This window comes from Saccoglossus kowalevskii, chromosome 13 (assembly GCF_978046115.1).
Source record: "Saccoglossus kowalevskii chromosome 13, keSacKowa6.1, whole genome shotgun sequence".
Taxonomy (NCBI): Eukaryota; Metazoa; Hemichordata; class Enteropneusta; family Harrimaniidae; genus Saccoglossus; species Saccoglossus kowalevskii.
Window position 1 is genome coordinate 25274668 of NC_140653.1, and position 22056 is coordinate 25296723.

General features: G+C 36.8%; 1 protein-coding gene across 2 annotated transcripts in view; it reads right to left on the reverse strand.

Annotated features, from left to right (window-relative positions):
- The window catches only part of LOC144347219 (stimulated by retinoic acid gene 6 protein-like), a 27574-nt gene extending 6099 nt beyond the window's left edge, over nt 1-21475 (reverse strand). The window contains exons 1-15 of one of the 2 annotated variants that reach the window (XM_085507132.1): nt 21405-21475; nt 13173-13225; nt 12600-12672; nt 11778-11863; nt 11157-11296; nt 6129-6298; nt 5409-5534; nt 4633-4730; nt 4258-4334; nt 2945-3006; nt 2751-2829; nt 2519-2594; nt 1530-1623; nt 869-917; nt 200-236 (exon numbers count right to left, since the gene is read on the reverse strand). In XM_085507132.1, the coding sequence (XP_085363258.1) occupies nt 200-236; nt 869-917; nt 1530-1623; nt 2519-2594; nt 2751-2829; nt 2945-3006; nt 4258-4334; nt 4633-4730; nt 5409-5534; nt 6129-6298; nt 11157-11296; nt 11778-11863; nt 12600-12672; nt 13173-13189 (1184 nt within the window). In that variant the 5' untranslated portion in view covers nt 13190-13225; nt 21405-21475. Of the gene's footprint in view, nt 1-199; nt 309-868; nt 918-1529; nt 1624-2518; nt 2595-2750; nt 2830-2944; nt 3007-4257; nt 4335-4632; nt 4731-5408; nt 5535-6128; nt 6299-11156; nt 11297-11777; nt 11864-12599; nt 12673-13172; nt 13226-21404 lie in introns of both variants that reach the window. The other variant, XM_085507131.1, reaches the window with a different exon arrangement.
- Between the last annotated feature and the right edge of the window lie 581 nt (nt 21476-22056).

Sequence of the window (22056 nt, forward strand, 5' to 3'; positions counted from 1 at the left end):
TTAATCAACTGTATGTTGCTACTGTGATACGAATGCATACATGTGGTAACTATGTTACTGTAAAGACAACACAACTACTCTCAGTAGTAACAACGAACAGTACGATGCATAAACACTTAAATATATCCCACTCCAGTGGCGAAAATGAACTGTCTGCTTTTCGATCATTCAGTGTCTAGTAATTATTGTATCGACATACCCAATGTATCCCAAGCCTTGTACCAGATATTCCCTCCCTTGCGACTCAGATAAAAAGAAAACAAATATCCAAATGAAAACAAAAAGCAAGACAGATTGGATGATAAATCCTGCAAAATATAAATGATAACATTTTTTTTTTCAAATCTGCAACATGTATTAGTATTCTCCAATGACATTATTTGCAAATTACTGTCATCACGTGCGGCAACATGACGGATTACCGTGCAAACACATACCAAGTTCAATGTCATTAATTGTACTACAACGACACTTTTGCAATGTTGAAATTACTCATGATCAATTTATGATATAAAAAAGTGGCAATCATATGATGTTAACATTCCAGCGGCATCGTTATGATACATCTATCATGAAGTAATTTTGGAGTACGGTGGGTTATCTAACGCTGAATGGCAATAATAAAGCCTGGGGAATTTCGGGCGTGGGTGATCCACAGCTGAAATCTTGAAATGGGGGTAAACAAAATCGGCTTGACCGTAAAAATGGGAGTCAAAACAGCGGGGAATACCAGTGTACGTCAACAATGAGAGTAGCCTCGAACCACACGCAAATCAAACAAAAGATATGGTTAGTATAGTACACACTCCGGTTCCCTCATAGTTTCCATTCTACGGCTGGTGTGCACGAAACAATTATCAACACTCACCCCACGCCATGTATGCCACTTGAAAACCAATATAGCGACTTCCTGATACCTATTAAGATATAAAATAATACAAATAGAATAAACAATAACAATATATAAAGAAAGTACATGTATTTGAAAAGTATATAAAAGCATTAACAAAAACAGATATAAAACGTCGGACGGGTATGCTGGAACTCATGGCATAATGAATAATTAATAGCATTATCACCCCCCCCCACACACACACACACACACACACCGACGTTGTGAAGACACACACTCGAATAACTTTTAATATAGTTGAATTAAAATGCGACTCTATATAGAGTTGTATTTTAATTCAAGTTTAATTAAATAAAAGTTGAATATCCTGTGACTTAACATAGAAATGTTTGCGAAGCTTAGTTCAATTAAAGGGGCTAGGTATGGTATATATATATATAATACTAGTATATTAATATTAATATATATTGAACCACACCTTTCCCCTTTACTAAACCAGAGTTACCCACACATGACTTAAACTCGAATAAATAGTAATATAAATCATGAAACATTGTGAGGGTCGTGACAATTAATGTTGGTCATGTCGTCTAAGGTCGGCGTAAAGTTAAATTGAAGTCGTCACAATCTCATAACCAATTTCAAGTAATGTTGAAGTTCAATTTTAGCAACTTACCACTCGCATGGCAGGAGAAAATAAAAACATGCTTTGTCCATCAACGCTTGGTATTAGTGAATGATCGCCTCGACATACAGCAAGTGTGTTGTCTCTGTAATTTAAACATGTATGTAAAGGACGTGCACACGATGAATGAAATAAACAATGACGCAATCCCACGACTTATTCACCGCACACCATTTGCAGGAGTGAGACGGTACTCCACGAATTAATGTATACTGTTATCATTATTATGTTATTGTATGAATTCTAAATCAACATTTTTCAAAACGTTTCTCTACACTTTATTAACGATGTGATAGTCATACAATGTCATATAAAGAGAAATACTTGTGCTATGATGATTTTCAGGAGTCGATGACTTATGAAAGATGACATCTTCGCTAGCCAAGGTCTAAGTTTATTCGGCCAAGCCTCTGAACAGATCTTGGCAGAACGACCATCAAATATGCGTATTTTAACAGCGCCCCCTATAGTCAGTTGCGGCAATCATTGCCCAATCAGTTTGCGTGTTACAAATCCCTTTTCGGCGTTTTATTTTAAACAAAATGCCGGCGCTCGTGAATCGTGATATTTGTGATGATAAAATTGTGAAAGTTTTCGGTGTTGGTGCCGCAATTAGCCTATGCGATCCCGCACGGTATCGTGTCGAGGCCTACAGGTCGAAGACACGGGACCGTGCGATTCATACGATGGAAAGATGGTAACAATGCACATTTTGTGTCTATTCATAAAAAAACACTCTGTATGTTACGGGATTAGTTGATTTATCATATGTGTAACCGAAAAACAACTAGCTTTATATTTGAGTTACATTCATAAGAGACCCCTACTCAAAATGCAAGATAGTTTGCACATTGGCCAGTTTTGTTGACATGGGAAGATTCTCATTACACAGGGAGTAAGTCAGTTTGCCTCAAATGGAATGCCACAGTCAGTTCATTTGAAAACTGGAAGCCGGAAGACGAATGTAATACATCACCTACCTGTATTTCTGAAGCATATGTAACATTACACATATGGACACTATAAAAGCCAGCACGAGTGACGATATAGCACACGCTGTAACGTAACCACAGGTAAATATGTTATTATCAATACAATTGAAGTATATGTTTCCGATAAGCGCGGCCGTAATCTCATTCAATAATATCAATGTGAAATGGTATCCCGCACCCATGGGAAGGTTTATATGCGGAATATGAACGTGATATTTACCTTTGATATTCAAGTCTTCGCCATCTGGGAAAAATGCGTCAGTTAACAATATGGTAAACCAAATGCCAAGTACTAGGAACTGCAACATTACAAGATGATCAAGTTTGATGACGTTGTTTAGTTGACAAAGGGCAAGTGTGTATGTATGCTAAATCATGACGTAATACACATAACTCGGGATGCGAACCACTCACCTCATAGATAACGATAATGGACACCACAATAGTCGATATCATACGTGTTGAATATTTGAAACCTGCAAATTTAAATCACAACAAATATTTCAACAAATAAATTAAATACTGTACAGGATAACTAGCATTTTTGTATTCCTCTGAATTGACAGTATATAAGAGTGCCTGGCTATTGATGCATATCACTTATGATAGTATGACCTACCATAATATCCGTGACAAACAAGTCATTGAAAATGACACAGTCCCCGTTAAGTTCTCTTTGTGCTCGTCATATTAAAGCGGAGGGCTTGTCGCGAGCGTGTCCTTGAAACTTGAGTTTCAAGTGGCGTATACAACAGATTGTTTATTTACATCAAAACATGTGTTCCGTGTAGTAGTAATATGGCCAAAAATAAAAACAGCCGTTATTCGGCCATCTTTGATCTGATTATGAAACACACTGATATGCATGATGTATGTGCCAAATACGAATGAAAATGGTACATAAATTGTGGAAATATAGTAGTAAGGCCAAAAAGTCAGATGGCTGTCAATCGGCCATCCTTGACAAGATTTTGAAACAAATTGTCATGGACATGCATCCTAACATGTATAAAGTACATGTATGTGCCACATTTGAATGAAAACTGACAGAGCACGTCCAAGATACCGCATAAAAAAACAAAAACAAGATGCCTGCCAGTCGACCATCTTTGATCCAATTGTGAAATAAATCATCATGGACATGTATCCTAACATGTATAATCTATGTACCAAGTTTGAATGAAAACTGACAAAGCATGTCCAAAATAAAACATTTTCAAAAAACAAGATGGCTGCCAGTCGGCCATTTTGAATCGAATCGCTAAACCACTGCATGTGCATATGTCCCACATAAAGCACTAGGCACATACAAAGAATGAACGGAATCGGTCCAAGGGATTCTGAGATATGAGTCCGGACGGACGCACGGACGGACGGAGACCGAATTATAAGTCCCCGTTTTCGGACTTCGTCCGAACGGGGACTAAAAATCAGTGCGCCATGCATTAGTGCATTAGTTTTTCATAGATTAAAATGGAATGCACTATAGAATCTTTTCATAAGTCTGGCGCCCTCAGTACAGTTAGTGGCCTTAAGTTTTTCAGATAAAACCGTAAAAAAATCTCCTCGGGGAGACCTGTTTTTGCTGCATTCATACGCATAGTACTAGTAAACTATTATGGTGTAGTCAGTGTAGCCATTTTTTACGAATTCAGCGACACTAGTAACAATAACATATTTACCATAGAAAACTTTATAGCCATATTTATGTAAAGGGCATATTATACCTGGTATTGGGATGTAAAGTCGCTTAGCAACCCGCTTTCCGCGTTCAATGAATGTTTCAGTCAACTGTATATCGTTCCTGTATAAATAAATAAATAAATAAATAAATAAATAAATAAATAAATAAATAAATAAATAAATAAATAAATAAATAAATAAATAAATAAATAAATAAATAAATAAATAAATAAATAAATAAATAAATAAATAAATAAATAAATAAATAAATAAATAAATAAGAATAAATAAATAAATAAATAAATAAATGAGAAAGAAAGAAAGAAAGAAAGAAAGAAAGAAAGAAAGAAAGAAAGAAAGAAAGAAAGAAAGAAAGAAAGAAAGAAAGAAAGAAAGAAAGAAAGAAAGAAAAAACTTACGTGTCCCTCTCCTTGGTAGTTGTTTTATTAACTTGTGGTCCATAGAGTAATCTCTTTACGTGTTGGGCTTGATAATTCGATGCCATTTTTTCCTTGAACTGAATGACACATAATAAATACAGATACAAACGCCTACACTGATCGCCATGCCTCATAATTGTAGCATGATTTCACTTAAACCTTATAGTATAGTCACGTGATAATATACAATCATGCTGTAGAATGCTTAATTAGATCGAATGTTTTTGATATTTTTCATAAAGGTTTGTTTATTACTTTTCTAAATATCACATGGGGCGATTAGTTGCAGCGAAATGTTTGCGTCGAAATCATGATTTGTAAATTACGAGTGAAGTAACGCCAACATGGGATCGATCCGTAACCTGAGTGAATGTATCACATACTCGCCGGACAAGATTCATACAGTACCCTTTGGTAATGTCCGCGGATGTCTGTTTTTAGTTCGTTTTGACACAAGGTAATATGCACAATGTTTACCATTAACACTTACAAGTGTACCTAAATTTGCACACTAAGGGAGACAGAAGAGTCAACAATGTCAAGAGCTATCTCCTCGATCAACTATTTTTTAAAAAAAAAATATTAAAGTAAGAAGCAGAACATATTAATTAAAACACTGTCCCTGTTATCAAAAACATCTAATATGTCAAACCGACTGGTATCATCATAGAAGAAAATTTCTACGAATCTTTATTCAAATAAGACTATATCGAGATAGAAAAAGATTGTTAGCTGAAGTGTAAAACACTACTCACGTCAATTTCCATGTCTCTGGTATGTCTGTATTGCAAAATATATTTGACCAGAACAATTGGGAATCGTATGGACAAATACAGTGCACACGTGAGGACAGGCAGTTGTGCTGCAGTCATTACTCCTGACTATGAAACACACATAATTTAGTAAAAAAAAAATATAAAGTATATCTGAGTTGTAAAACACAAAAATAGACGAAATTAGGCTCAAAAATTGTTTTCGGCGTATGACGCTTAGCTTTCATATACATGTACTAGTATTATGTAAATATATTCAATATTTAATATTTTCACCAGTAGACTTTATCGCCCAAATTTGTCTGCACTTTTTTTTTTATATTCTTCAATATTTCTAGAAACGAACACTAATTTTGAAGCCAACAGACACAATTTGAGTAAATTTTAGTTAATTTGACTATTTTTGTCTCGATATTCTGAAGGAAAATGATGACTATACAGAGGCGAAGGCACGAAATATTGCAGGGAGGGGCGAGATCTGCTCACTATCCCCCGCGCCGAAGGCGCGACCTTACTCGGGGTTTCTGAGGGCATGCTCCCTCTCACAAATTTTGAAATCTAGACCCTCTGAAACGCTATCTCCTGCATTTTGAGGGGGGAATTTTGCCGACACAAAAAACTGAGAATGAATGTTATAAAATTTAGAGTAATAGTACATTTTTTTTCCAATTCACACAAGAAACCATTGCAGAATTTCTGTACCGTTTCGCTTTCTTTGTTGCATAAAAACACGTCGAGGATCGTTCTTATCAGAAATATCCACGAGTAAATCGTTCCAATGATGTACGTTACAACAGATTCCAATGTAATAGATACGAAGAGGGGATAGTAAGCACTTCCGGTGAAAGTTACCACAACTATTAGCCATAGCGCTGAAAAACAAACAAACAAACAATAGTAACTTTCAATATTGAAGAGTAGGTCAAGGCGCTACTTAATTGTTTTTTTTTTACTTACTAATAAACACACTGATTTAAATTATGAGTGGTGAAATTTGTCATCCTTATATATGCGTCGATGGCAAATATCAATGGAAGTAATTATTTGAGTTAATAAACAACCCACACATATATGTAACATCCGGGTACTTTCATAGACACTGTGATGTGTTATTGTCTGATTATCTAAGGTTTGATTGAAAAGTGTGTTTCTGCACTGCAGTGTGTTACAGTCTTCGGGGGGAAACACGTGTTTCTAGACACAAAAACCATGAGTTTTCTGGAATTCGGGTTAGGAAACTACGCATTCGAGCCTGAACACCGTAAAGTCTATAACCAAGTCCATTGAAATGCGTTTCCGATCATCAAAAGACCTATTAATCCGATTTCTACGCAGGTTTGTTTGTTGTCCCATAATTATTCCATACTTGACACCTTTAACAGACTGTTATTCTGAGACAAACTATTTTCTTAAAAAAACCAGACATATTTCGCACCGTCATTAACTTTAGAACGATAACTGCGAGTTTGAATGTCCTAGTCCAAACGAAGTCCAAATGCACTTGATTTGGCGGCGGTCTCAATGAGTCGTACCCAATGAAAACTTCATCCAAGTTTTGGATTATAAAACACTGTAGATTTGTTGCATTATCATAAATATACACTAAAAATTGCCAAACATATTAACCACTAATATCATAGAACTCATAAAAAGTGTCAGGTAATGAATAATTTCAAGCACGAGCGTGAAAAATGAAGAAAACTGCTGGCATTTTAGTCCGTACTCCAAGAACGTTCGGGTTTCCATTGTTACGCAAACGAAAAACGAGGGATAATTCTCTGACAAACATTACTGTCCCACTGTACACGCTGACAGTTTACAGACAAGCTAATCCTTCAAGTGTCTCTGATCTAATAAAACGGTTTTCATGGTGAAACAAAATTGCCGATGTTTGAAAAAAAATTGCTGTGTCAGAGTGCGACACTGAATGGCAGATTTTTCTTTGCCTCGTCTGTCAACGCTTTCTTTCTTTTCTACGCTATTGCGTTAGAAAAATGGTATTAGTAAAATAGAATATTGACTTGGAAAATAAAACGATTTTAAAGAAAGTTGCGCAAAGTTACAGTACTCGCACAACCTCCCGCCCGCTTTCCAATCACCTTTTTCTCTCGCTTTTGCGACCGCTTGTTGAATTCGACCAGACAATAATTATATGCACGCAATCTGACCCTTTGACCTCGATTTCGCTTGGAGTGAATATTTTATTTAAAAAATATTCTGACGTAAAATACAAAATGTATTTCAACACAAGTACGACATGGTTGTCTGAGTTTTCTTTCCTGATTTTCGAGTCTTCGCAATGTGTTTTGTATAATTGTTGTTGTTTTCCCCGAGGCGAAGACAAGCTGAAGGACCATGAAGCTAAATATGGCAGTTCCATGCATGGGCTGAGTGAAAAAAAATATTTCTAAGCCTAAAATAAAACCTAATATTACACCTCTTTGTGTATTTGTTAATTTTGCATATGTTTGTCATGACAGTATGTTTGTAAATATCTAGAAAAATATCGTCTTTCGTTGATAATTTCAATTGTTTGGAAAGACTGTCGACCGTGTCCCAATAATTTGTTTGGAATATCGATCCCCGTTTGTTTCTCCATACTGAGTTTAGGACGGGCGTCGATCAACACAATCAGTCGAGACAGGACAAACTTTGACCGTAATTCATGGAGATCATGTCCCTAATTTGTGGGCTGAAACCCCAAATTATTAAACAAGTATTATTATTATAATATATATTTTATTTTACATCGCAAAACTACATCAGAGCTAGAGTCGATGCAACTTCAACTAGCCATTACTTACCTTGAAATAAAAAAAATAAAAATTCGAAGAGCATAGGGGTAAATATTAACAACCATTCTTAGCAATCGCTAGCTTTATTTTATACGAATCCATGAAATTCACGAGTTTTTCAACATTTGTTGGCAACTTCCGCGTTAAAAAAGATTGAACAAACAGATATTGAACGGACAAATATGGTTCTGTGACCCAGGTCGTGCTCCGATAATGTGGCTTTCAGCCAATGTTGTAACAAAGCATATTTGACGCTAATTGAAGGGTCGTCGTACCATCTTATATCTGGCGTCGATTCACATAGTTTTTTGTGCTGTGACAAGCTTCAAAATTATTCGCATCGGTATATTTTGACAAACGGGTGGGATTTGACATCAGTTCAAAAAGAAAATACTAGGCTGAGATACATTAGAATCCACGGCGAATCAGTTTTCTCTGCAAGTTGTAAAATAAAGTAAACCAGAGTAGGGTCGATGATTTTCAGCCCTGAGGGACTTCCGTGTGAATCCTGAGTTTCGAATTGGTCATCGACTGGCCACCACATATTTATTATGGCCATAACTAAATTTGACACGATTTTTTTAAGCCCAATAAATTATTCATACATGTCAAGCTCTGTTCGATTTTTTCAGGGCATGTGGCCGTTTTAGTCGAACATATGTTTTGTGGGAACACTTTTACGGTACGTATAGACCGAAGTTATTCAGTTATCGTGACTTAATTTTGAAAATTGAATGTCAAATTTTACTAGACCACCTGTTGACCGACGTGGATTTGGTAACGTTATTTTGGGAATTAATCATTAACATTTCCTCGTTTCTCTGCTCTGTTAAAAGGAGTTACCTTTGTTGTTTCACGTAACTAAAATAAAATAAAATATTACATCTAGAACAAGTACCCAAAACACGTAACAAGAGGTCGCAGTTCAGTTGCTTTCACGATACAAGTGTCATACAACTATTAGATTTGAAGTGTCGTTCAGAATTTAATAATAGTTAATACTAGTTGCATGTTCACACTTTACTATCAAAACCACCATTTCGACCACTCATGGAACTATAACCACATAGTTCCATGGACCACTCATGTGCCAGTGATCAGTGTTTGGGCGAGTGGTTGGTGTTTTTAATGAGCGAGCGAGCGAAAAACACGTGATTAAAATGCGGTCGGTTTCCGGTCGGCAAGACCGCGCGGTCGGAAATTAAGCGATAAGCGGTCGATGTAAATGCGGAAGGTTATGCGAAATGAGTACTGTATGACCATGTTTCTTCGACGAAGTCTCGACTGACAATGGACGTTAGATAAACACACATTGTTTGCAACTGGAAGCTTATCACCCGTTATATCAGAATCGTCCACAACAGAGTATACAGATAAGATGTTATCATTTAAACGGTCCCAAAGATAAATATTATACAAATATCCACGAAACGGCAGTTGTAGTCTTTTCTGCTAGCGTTTTAAAACACTAATTTGAGCAATATATTTCGCAGTTTTTGAAAACCTAGGATGATGTATCAAGTAACAAGAAAAAAGTGAAAATTTCCCTTCTCGCTACCTTAATTTGGTTCTTAAATAGGTGTCATGAAATTTTGAAATATCAGTCGATCATAAAGAAATTCACCAGATGACAAAACTATACTCGGCATATACATTTTTTTTTATTTCGTTGGTAACGTGAAGTATATTCTAAAAAAGTTTCAAATAAAAACAAACACAAATGCATTGCTTTGTAGCAAATGATCACGGTAGCACAATCCGCTCATGGTACGTTTCACAAGTGAATAACTGTTTTCGATGTGTTGCATTTATTGATTATTACTCAGTAGTGATTATAATAACGTACAAAAAATAAATTTATCGAATTGTTATGAAATGCAAATAAAATTCAATTTATTTTCATTGTAAGCGAATGATTCTGGTCGCTTGTAAACGCCCGATGCGATACGATATCCGACATGTGTTTCCACACACAACTCGAAGATGACCTGAAACTGTGTTCTTCTACCTGATACTAGTAGGTCAAATCGCTAATTGACCAATCGAAATGTTGGATTATGTCAACTTGTTCAAATTACCATAGCTCATTTAAATATGTTAGTTCGGCGACTTCATGACAAACGCAACAGGAAAGAGATTTACCGATGTTCTAGTACGATCTCTTGGCTTAAATTTTGATGGGAAAACGGCATAATTTTATTAAATAAAATAAGCGTTGTTTTCGAAAGTTAAACTGAGCTTTGAAGAATATTGTTTTTAATTGTACTACCATCATAACAGCTCATTGTCGAAACGACGTTTAGGCGTCAGGAATGGTTGAAATGGTTAGAAATGGCGCCGGTAGATTTTAGAGATTTTACTGAAAATTAATTAACGAACCCGACAGAGTCGAATACGAAAACTGTACTAATGTTTGACCCCATACAAGACCTTTTTTAAAGTTTATGACACAAAGTGAAAAGATTGTTGTTTGCGCACGCATATTATTTGCAGTCGGCATCTCTCTGGAACACAGCTTTGCACAGGACCCGGGAATAAATTCAATGGTTTCCACATAGTTTGCTGGCAACGGGTTTTTCAGTGAATACCCCCTATGTTGTCATGGATTAAGACGTCACGGTGATACACTTAAATTGTCAGCCATAACCGCGTGAGGGCGTTTTTATTTAAAACAATGGCGATGTACGTAGCCTTTGGGAGGAAAAGGGGCATTTACTTTCGCATTGTTTGCTGTAATTTATGGAAAAAGGTGGTGTCAGAGGTCGATTTCTACCATCCCTCCCAGCGACATTGTTGGAAGTTAGCAGACAGAAAGCCTTGAAATTATTTTACAACAGCTGATGCTAAAATGCATACCCACATCTGTGTTGGCGCAGTATTGTTATACTATTGCACAAGTACGAAATATACGACCTAACACATTTCATAGAAATACCTTTTAAGTAGGAAGGCACATCTTTGACACCAAACGGATCTCCTTCGCCAACGAGGTATTTAAATATTGATGCCGATGCAAGACCAAAGGCTGCTGCATATGTAAACCTGCATGTACGGTCGTCCAACAAGTTGACAGGGCTGAAATGATCATCAACACGTAGCGTTATAGTTCAACATAGGCATTTGCACCATTACAACATTTATGGAGACAATTAAAGTTGGACGTTCAACTGTAAAATGTCGTCATGTATTGGCTATGGTAATTAAAACTGTGACAAAATAGTTAAAGCGCGGTGGTCGTCGCGCAGCGCGTGTTCGAATTTCATGTAAATAAACAATGTATTTTACACGCGTTGTATACGTCGCTATGAGTCTCATATCGAACAGGACGCGGCGCGACGACTGCCGCCCTTTAACATGTCCGTCGATGATGATTTGATGGATCGATTGCCGTAGTCAGTTGCCTAATTAGTGGTGAAAATAAGTGTACATTCATCCAAACTATCATTCTTGGTGTCACTAGTTAAGAGAATGACGCCCAGTATGAGATATACCTGTCGATCGCACGCGATGTTTCTGGCTTGTGAGTGCACGTAAATTATCACAGTAGTGTACTTACTAAATAACTCCTGGGCGTCCATGACAAATATCCATCTTGAGGAACTTTCGTTTTTGTAAGAAACTGAGAGCCACCATAAGTATAATCTGTAAATCAAAGATAAATTCTCACTATTGCGGTTGCCATGGCAAGATTGCAACTCGGCTGATTGGTGAAGGTACACAAATCGTCTAATATAGATTGGGATAGAGCTGTTCGATATTTTATGTCCTATAATGTATTTTTTCAAAACCGCTAAATGAATATTTGAATTTAGGCGGATATAAAGGCTTCAGGTCAACGTTCTATCATGATTTATATTTCAGTCAGTTTGACAGTGGTTGCCATGACATATACTGATAAAGGTTAATGACAAGACCAGATGGCGAGCTGGTCGAAAGCAACCAAAAACATCTTATGACTCTGCAGTTTTTAAGATACAATACAGTAGCTGTAATCCTAAACCAATTTTGTTTGCGATTCTAACTAAGGCGGTATCTTTGTGGAATGTTAGTGCAAGACTATTACCCCATCAATATTAGTTAGTGTTGACAATATATAGTAGTGTTTTTTCTAGATAGTTTGACGAGTAATTAATTGATTATGATGTGTAAAACTTTCATGTGATTGGTTGTTTGTTTGAAGGCAAGGCCTTGGAGTCCCTTATACTGATTGTAATTGGTTAAGGAGTGACAAGAAATAAAGAGTGATTTAATGCTATCTCGGGTGAAAACCAGGGACTTGGCAGAGAATCGTTTGGGGAACATGAACGAAGCTTGTGTGTGTTTTTGTCAAAGCATCAAAGGGGTGTTTGTCAGTACCATTATAAAAACTTGCACTTACGGACACTACATTCAGAGCGATGTCAAATTTCGTGAGAGCACGCTGACACTTGGCGTCAGGGACTGGGATGGATCTAGAAAGACACACATATATGACACGTAGCCAATGATTATACGTTTCTTGTTTCAACTACAATGACCGTATTAATTTTATCCGGAAAAAAAAAAACGGCTGTTGAATGACATTTAATACTCATATCGCGTCATGTTGGTGAAGCAGTAGTGCATCGTCACTGTTCATTTCATGGTAGACCAATCGGAAAATAGCAAGAAAACAAGCGTATATACATTTGAAATAATATTTTCCTGTTATATTCCTTGTGACCACGACCCATTTTACCACAGTCTTTGCGATCGTAGTGTTTTGGCACTTTCAGCAAAAATCATGATCAATTTATGTTTATAAGTCTATGTTGCCGTACAGCCCCTATAAACATCTAACAGAATACACATACCGGGGACTCGAAGTACACGCTTAAATATAACTGAACAGTACCAAACTACATCTACACCCATTCACTGTTATCTAGTGCAAGGTACTTCTTAGAAACAAGTCTCTACAATTTGTACTTACGTGTCTAACCCATCCATCTCCGAAAATTAACTCTTGGCTTTTCAGATAAGTACCTTATGATAAAGAAAATATTTAGACATCATGTTAAATAAAACGAATTGCAAACACGCTTCGGTTTCAACATATGGCAGTTATTCAAATGAACTGCGTTTAATATTGTTATATTTATGTCAACAGTAGTACAATAGATACCGTCTGTAATCGTGAGAAATTGAAAAGTGAGTGCACTGGGAAGGGCACTCTGAATAGCCGCATTCCAGGCTATTCACTGGTGCATTTACTAGTTGACCTCCAAACAGTCAGTATCGAATATTGCACGATCACGCGAGATTTGATAAATCACGTGGGTTTAGGGATGTCTGAACTAGTGACCCAAAGTGGTCACGGTATCAAATCACAGTGTACAACTATGACGATGTTGATGAGAAAGCCATTTTCACCATTGTTTTACTTTAATTATTAGTGTTCATGTATAAATGTATATATAAATCTAGTTTAATGTTACCTTCAAGTTCACTTGCAGGTAGTGTTTTTTTACAATGTCGGCATGTGGCAATAATTAAAATAACATTAAATACTGTAAAATGACTAATTTTCACTGGGTTAAAATTTCAATGATTTACCATTTCTGGCATATTCAGTGGGTTTCAAATTCACGGATTTATCATTTAGATAGTGTGTTCTATGCTAAATTTTACATATTCACTGGGTTTTAATTTAGCGCATTTTCCAGTCAGCGAAATAAGCAAAACTAAAACACGGTGAATAATTAATCCTTCTACAGTATGTTACTAGATTATGTAAAAATTATATGTAACAAACAAACAAACGCCATAAAACCCATACGATTTGTAAAAGGTCTGTATACAGTTTTTTAATTTAAGCATATGCACCACAGGAAAACTATACAACTGCAGACATATCCGCCCTAATGTTGAATAAGGTAGTGCAGTATGGTAGTACACATGGCGAGAGATATGGGTAACGGCAAACATAAACGGACATACCCACTTGTACAATAATAATTGTTTAATTAAATATTGTTCATAAATAAATGTGGTGTATGCATAATTTCAAAGTCATGAAAATAGAGAATCAGTATATTGGCGGAGGTGTTTTTTTTCCTCGTCCTTTTAGTGAAGTGGGGGGTATCACGTTTTGGTATTGGAGCAATTAAAACATATCTAGAACTTTTCCGCCAATCAGAATGCTTCATTGCCAGGATTTAAATACACGAACTTCCCGGTTATTCGGGGGATATCATATTCAGAGTTAGGTAAGTTGGTCAAGGTCACTCGTGTCAGCATTCGTGAAGACTATCATAATTGGCAGTTGTGGTGTAGCATGTGCTATGGATAGTTATTGTGGCTAACTTTGAGACCCAGAGCGTCTCTCTGGCCCAAAGTAATGTTATGTGCCGCACATCAGGGTCTGTATTTTTGATGGTCTGTCACTACTGATTTTATGTCATTTTCCATAATAGTCTGTGGCCAACGATCGACATCACGTGATCGACATCACGTGATCGACTGCTCAACCCGGCCATGGTTTTCATATCACATGTTAAAATGATTTAGCCGTGTGTAGGCTCACTTCGTCCATGTATCAAAAACAGATTTGGTCATGGTAATGTGGATATATTAAAAAAATCAAAATTCACAGCCATTGCCGCCTTAACACTATGAAAACGCGATTTTGTAATTGCCATGTGCTTCATCATACGAATACTTCTATGATTGGTGCAGGCATACCATAATGTGTTTATCTAGGTGCAATATAGAAACCTGCTCAAAATTATCCACCTTATACAGCGTTAAGGCAACTCAATATTTGACACTCTCGTCGACTTACGGCGTAACGTTGTTAAAACAGCCTGGACAACACTTGTACATACATATGTTGCTAGGCAACTTGGGGAACGTTTTGCTATTCACCAGTTAGATGACCTGATTTTATATGTACAGATTCGGGTCATACGCATGAATTATGATACAACGTAATAGATCGTTTAATGGTGTTTAGTATATGCACAACTAGAAGGTTCTGACAAAATTACTAATTCAAAATCGGACGAAAAATGCGTTCAGATTAAGCAGTGCGTTTTTATATTGTTTAAATAAGTCTACCATGTTTGGGGATGTAAGTTCTGTACAGTTCTATAGTTTTGATCAACACACGATTTACTATATATATTGTTGAACTCCGTTCGAAAGACGCTATAAGCTGAAAAGTTCTTAGAATCATTTTTACCTCCATGTTAGAATCAACTAAATGTCCAGTGTTTGCCTGGCTCAAAATGCAAAGTATTATGTTACATTATTTGTGACTGGCCGAAAATCAGAATTATATAAAAAGCGCCCACTGAGAAATGTCGTAAAAACGGATGAAAAACGACATAAGCAATTGCATATGTACAATTGTTTTCAATCGTCCTTGACCGCTTCAAGTGGGCTGTAACTTAGTGGAGGGTCTTAGTGTGGTTAGGTATATACAAGTTTCAACAGTGTCTCGTGTTTTAGAAAAATGCAATAAAAATATTGTTTTCGGAAAAAAACAACAACACAAATTGACAAATTTTATAACAATTACAGGAAAAACCCAACGGCGCAGGTCGTAACATTAGTACGATGAAATTAGATTAGAGTATTAAATCTGAGTCATAAGCGAAACGGTCAGTCAATGACCTCACTTGTCTCATGGAAAGTTCTATCTTCCTTTGTTGTCTGGTCATTGACAAATGCAATTGTAATGCTAACAAGTGTGTGTCATATAGAATATAACACATATTTCTGGCGGAAAAATAAAGGAGCGTAAGTATTATTCCCATTTACGCCAAAAAGTGAAGATCTTCAGGTGACGGAGCGGGCGGGCTGTTTACATATTGCATACTAGTACGTTTGTAGCTTTCTCCGAGTTCACTAGTGGAAACTAAACCGTGCATACGACGGGACAACATATTATGTAATTGGCAATCGATTATATTCAAAGTAAAAAAGAGAACAAATCCCGGCCTACTTCCCCATGTTACGCAGGGGTGTATATCCATGTATTTACTGAGATAAACCAGGCAAAATTTTCAACAAGGTCTAGGCTTGAAGGGCTGCCAATGAATAACGTATGTTCTGTTTTTGATCAAAATACCATGATGCAATTAAATAAACATCATTATACAATTAAAAACAAGTACTGCGTTGTCTCATAAATAATGTTACGGCTTATTTCAAATTATTGGTAAAACAACGTCAGTTGTATAAAATCAAACCACTGAGTTCGCAGAAACACTGGGCTGAACATGGAACTAATTTAAATAGTATATGGTTGAACTAAACGTCATTAGTACACGTTTACGAATAGGATTAGTACCAAGACTTAATCAGAAAGAGGGTCAGTGAAATTGCCGAGTGCCAGTATTTTACTGCGTATATTTATTGCCTGCCCCTGAGCTCTTTAAGCTCTATGCGTGCACCAGTCGGAGTGAGTGAGCAGGGTCGTAACAACCACCTACCAGCTGCCACCTACCCACGATGAATTATGTATTCCAGCGCATTTACATAAGTTTAACAATAACAAACAAGTATTTATATATGTGTGCCAGTATAGTTATTACCGGTGCTAGCAAGCACGAGAAAACATTTCGATGGCTCTAGACTTGCACAGGTAGTACATGCCAAAATGTTCTTCTTGTTCGGGCGTAGAAATGAATTACTGTCCCACAACAAGTAACCTGTAGAATGCTGTGTGGGTAATATTTTTTTTTATATTGATTTTTGTTGCATTTGCAGCAAATAGTTACCAAACAATGAGAAATCTATAGGATTGGATATACCTCTCAGCTGGCTTCACATGCATAGTTCAAGACTGCCTAACCGGTGCTTATACCAGGATTTAGTTGCAGCACTGTGGTCTGTGGTTACAGCTTCATTTTCCGAGTAATCACAAGAAATTGACATGACAATAGAAATTCATGAAAGATTGGCACTCCCATACAATTAATAGCAAGTGAAATTCCTGGAATTGAAACATAGATTTTGAAGTCACTGGTGTAGGCATTGAATAACTTCAAGTTGGCATAAAGACGAGGTAGTTTATTTAATCAGTGCTGAACTAGAGGTTGAAATTATAATTAAGTTCGTTGTCATATAATTTGTTTATTTAAATTTCTCCTGAATTCAAATAGAATACACTGGTGAAAGGATGTTTTTGAGGTGTGGTTACATTGTGTATGGAGTGGTAGGGTTGGGTGTCATATATTTTTTTCATTTTCAACTCTCATGAAATCACACAGAATTTCACTTAATTTATTTTCGATGAAAAGTTTTCAAGCATACGGTGTGAATCAAATTTTCACTGTGCCGTGTCAAGTCTCAATAGAGTATGAGGGAAATGGCATTTTCACTGGAATTTATTTTAGCGGAAAAATGTTCACAGTGAAGGGAAGTATTCCACATTATTACATATATACTGCAATTTATTTTGATTCGTCCCTGAAATCAAAATCTGTACTTCCACACCCCATATGCAAATGAGGTCTGAGAGCGAATAAAGTAGTCCGTTCAAGAGTAGCGTTTTTCGAAACATAGCAGAAATAAACATTATTTAGAAGTACGATACTTTACGTTTGGGTACATGAATATATTTGCCGAGTGAAATGAAATTTGAACAACAGTAATGGTACTTCTAAGCAGTAACTTATTTTGACTAAAACTAATTTGCATATCACCCATGCAATGATGTTTTTGATATTTTCACGGTCAATATGCAAATGAACATGGTATTGGCGATTCGCTCCACTTGGATTGCCCTTAAAATCACTTTAATTTTGTGTATATGTGTGTGTGTGTGATTTCTAGTGTTTTCACGTATTAATTCTTCTGTGATTTGTTTGGCTTGGCCGATTTCGCTCAAACTTAGCAGGTAGGTCACACCTTCACCCTAGTTATCAGGAAATGTATCTCCTACAAATTTTGGATGCAACACCTCAGACATAGCTCATTTTGCTCAGCTTGAGTGTGGGCACAAAGTTACTATTGGTAAAATCTGAAAACAAATTCTGACAACCGTTTCCATGGAAACAGCCAACAACTGAATGTTTTAATACCTTCACGTCAAATGTATCACACCCTACATTTCTATGATTAAAAAGCATGGACGTAGCTCATTCTAATCCGCTTGAGTGTGGGCAACAATTTACTGAGATTTTTTTTGGCTTGGCTAATTTTGTTTATAATTGACAGGCAGGTCGTACCGTCACTAATTGGCAAAACAATCCTGGTCCACAGCTACCATGGCAACAGCCAAAAATTGTTTTTTGAATACTTTCGACCCCAAATTTATTACCTCCCACTAGTCTTGTATTCATGCCTTTTATTTTGGCTACGTTGCACACCGGTAAGAGATCACCGACGCCGACATTGTAATCCCGACGCAACTTTGAACTTTGAATGAACTGTAAATGCTGCCTGCAATCTAGAAAATACTATCGGTTGGAAATAATAAATTTAAGGGATTGTTCAGTTACTCTGGCCTGGGGGTCGGCAGATTCCATTTTGTCAGCTGTAAATCTCAGTTGACCCACCCCTATCAACAACAAAAAAGTGGGCGACCCCTAACATTATATTTTAAAACATGCTGACCCCCCCCCCCCGAAAAACAAAGAAACATTAACAGTTTTGGCTCTGACATGATTACAAAATGTATGATGTGCATTGAAAATATCGTGGTTTGCCGTAATTTTTAGTGTTTGCATTTAATAGACCAGTCACCTTAGGAGGGGAGGGGGAAGCATAAAGCCAAAAAACGACTACAGAAAAAGCTGCAGGAAGTAGGGAAATCTATGCTGCTAAAGATAGTAAATAAAAACAAAGCTGTGGAGTACTCACTTGATAAACGCCCTTATAAGATAGGAAAAGAGGATTTGAATCTAGGCGGTTCGAAAACTAATTTGGATTTAATATATCTTTCATATCTTATAGACCAGGAAAGCTTTACACCTGAAGCACAGTCTGTGCTTATGAAAACAAAGGACACTTTGATTTTTGTATAAATTTGTGTTGGATTTTGGTATTTTACAGAGCAAAATATGCATAATTAAAAGTTAAAAAAAACAAAAAAACTATTTATTTATATACATGAATCCATTTAACTTTTTTGATTTGCTGAACAAAAACTGTCACTGCTCTTTGTACTAATTGCTGTGTTTTTCCGTCTCCAGCTACAATTGGATAAATCCAGTAAATATCTTATACAATGGTGACTTCAGACTTTAAATAAAATAATCTGATATCACGTGGACTTGGGATGTGTTCAAAACTTAACTGTATAATTGCATGGGGCTCTGCCGCATTGCATAATCTGTTAGTTATTTGTCAACTTCAACCCCAAAATATTTAGCCTATAACGTTTTTTGCATCAACAAATTTATAGGCAATATGGGTAATAGTTATTATTAAGAACACATTTGTACGATTAACTTTTTAATCTATTGTTCTGAAATAAAATTTAAAAAAATATATACATAAGCGCGTGTGTGAATTGTGGAAAACAGGGTGACCCCCCCCCCCCCCATTCGCAAAATCAAAAACAGGGTAACCCCCCTACTGATCCACCCCCAGGCCGAAGTAACTGACCAATCCCTAACAACAGCATATGTTCTAGCAATAAAATAAAATGACTTCTAAGGATTGAATGTTTTTTTGCGAACTTTGTATACGGTGCCCAGTTTTAGTTATAAACCGACGTTAGCTTCACGTTCATGTCCTACCATGGCAACAGCCGAAAACATATTGCTAGTTTTTTTTAGTGGAGTGGATCGCCAACCGGCTTGTTTTCATTGGCAAAATCGTTCAGTAACATGTTTGGCATATTAGGTGTACATCACATGGACTACTACGATTGAGAGAACTTTATGTATGTTGAATGAGTTTTATAAACCCCGAAGGACTCTTGGAAGATCCACCCGCAGTAAAATTAGCGATTGCCATGGAGGCGCAACCATCAACATCAAAATCCCAGGAGGTTTCTGCTGGCGACGTTACCCAGTTCCAAATAAAGATCACCAACGCCAAATAAGCAACATTTTAACCGGTAATCAAGATTAATTCAATCCACGGCTAACAAGCAACATCACAAGTGAAGTTGTAGCGTGAAGCTCAGCGACTACTGCTGACAACGTCAGTCATGCTTGCGTGCCTTCACCATTGTATTCAGACGAATCACGTGGTGTGCCGTTCTCTTTCAAACCCGGGATTCGATCAATAGGGGAGTTTCAGTAAAAAAACACATTGCAAATCATGCAAATTCAACATTTTCATACCAGTATACTAAAACAAAAATGCTCAGCGATGCAAAAGAAGGATAGATGTTACTTTTCATTATACACATCTCTGTTGATACAATCCCTCACATATTCTATTCCCAGTTATACCTGCGTAAATGGATTAGCCTCTTGTGAGGTTGACATTCAGACTAAAATCACGTGACAGGCTGTTAAAATTGGCTGTTGCATACACTTTCGCCGGTCTGGAAAATGTGTTTAGTTAGCTCTCATTCAAGTAACAATGCAGATTTCCCAGTGGGAGTGAAACTATTCGACTCTACCATTAAAAAATAGGGGTGTTTTGAGCAAAAAATACGAATAACCCTGGAGTGCACACAACACACTGAATTTCGGAACAAATCTTGCATTATTTACAGCAGCAGAATACCACAGAAATATCAGACGAAACATGGAAACACTATATATATGTATTTCGGCCTGAACCCTCTCTATTGCAATTCCAGGAATTACCCCCCATATGTGCAACCATTTTCCACCTTGGTACCACCCAAGCCTGAAAACAAAATCTTAATACCACGCTGAAGCGTTTGGTAATAATGGCGCCGCCACAGCCTAACATGGTACACTGATAATTATTATTCGTTATTATCGCCGAGCGCAGACAATAGTGACAGTTTAGCGCGATGTTACTACACACGCATTGCCCAGGTCTAACAAAATCGGTTACATTAAGCACATGTGGGTGAAATATGACATGGAATTTCTTGGAAACCGAGCGATTAGTTGCATGAATTGACAGTGAAAGCATTTTCATGACTATATACTAGACCCGGGCTACTATTAGAGCAGACCGTCAAGATATTTAAATATTTGTCCTTCTAATCAACCACGCTTACTTCATTAGCTAAATGCCAATTAATACAAAATTAAATTAAATAATTAAATGTGAATCTTACCTTATTTCAGGCGAGTATGGCGTCGCGACGCTTACAGTGTTGTTGACCGACGCGATAGTTATCTTTTGACTGTTATTTTCCTGGAAAAAAGGGCGTCTGCGCATGTGCGATACTGATTGTCTCGTGAAAGTACTAAGGGATTGGTAAGTTACTTCGGCCTAGGGGGGGGGGTCGGCAGATTCCATTTTGCCAGCTGTAAATCTCAGTTGACCCACCCCCTATCAAATAATAAAAAAGTGGGTGACCCCCCCCCACATTATATTTTAAAACTTAAAACATGCTGACCCCGCTAAAAAAACAAAGAAAAATTAACAGTTTTGGCTCTGACATGATTACAAAATGTATTATATGTGCAATGAAAATATCATGGTTTGCCATAATTTTGACATAATTTTTAGCGTTTGCATTTAATGGACCTTGTAAGGGGAGGGGAAGCATAAAGCCAATAAATGATCCGACTACAGAAAAGGCTGCAGGAAGGAGGGAAATCTATGCTGCTAAAGATAGTAAATAAAAACAAAGCTGTGGAGTACTTACTCGATAAACGCCCTTATAAGATAGGAAAAGAGGATTTGAATCTAGGCGGTTTGAACTCTTTGAAAACTAAGTTGGATTTAAAATATCTTTCATATCTTATATACCAGGAAAGCTT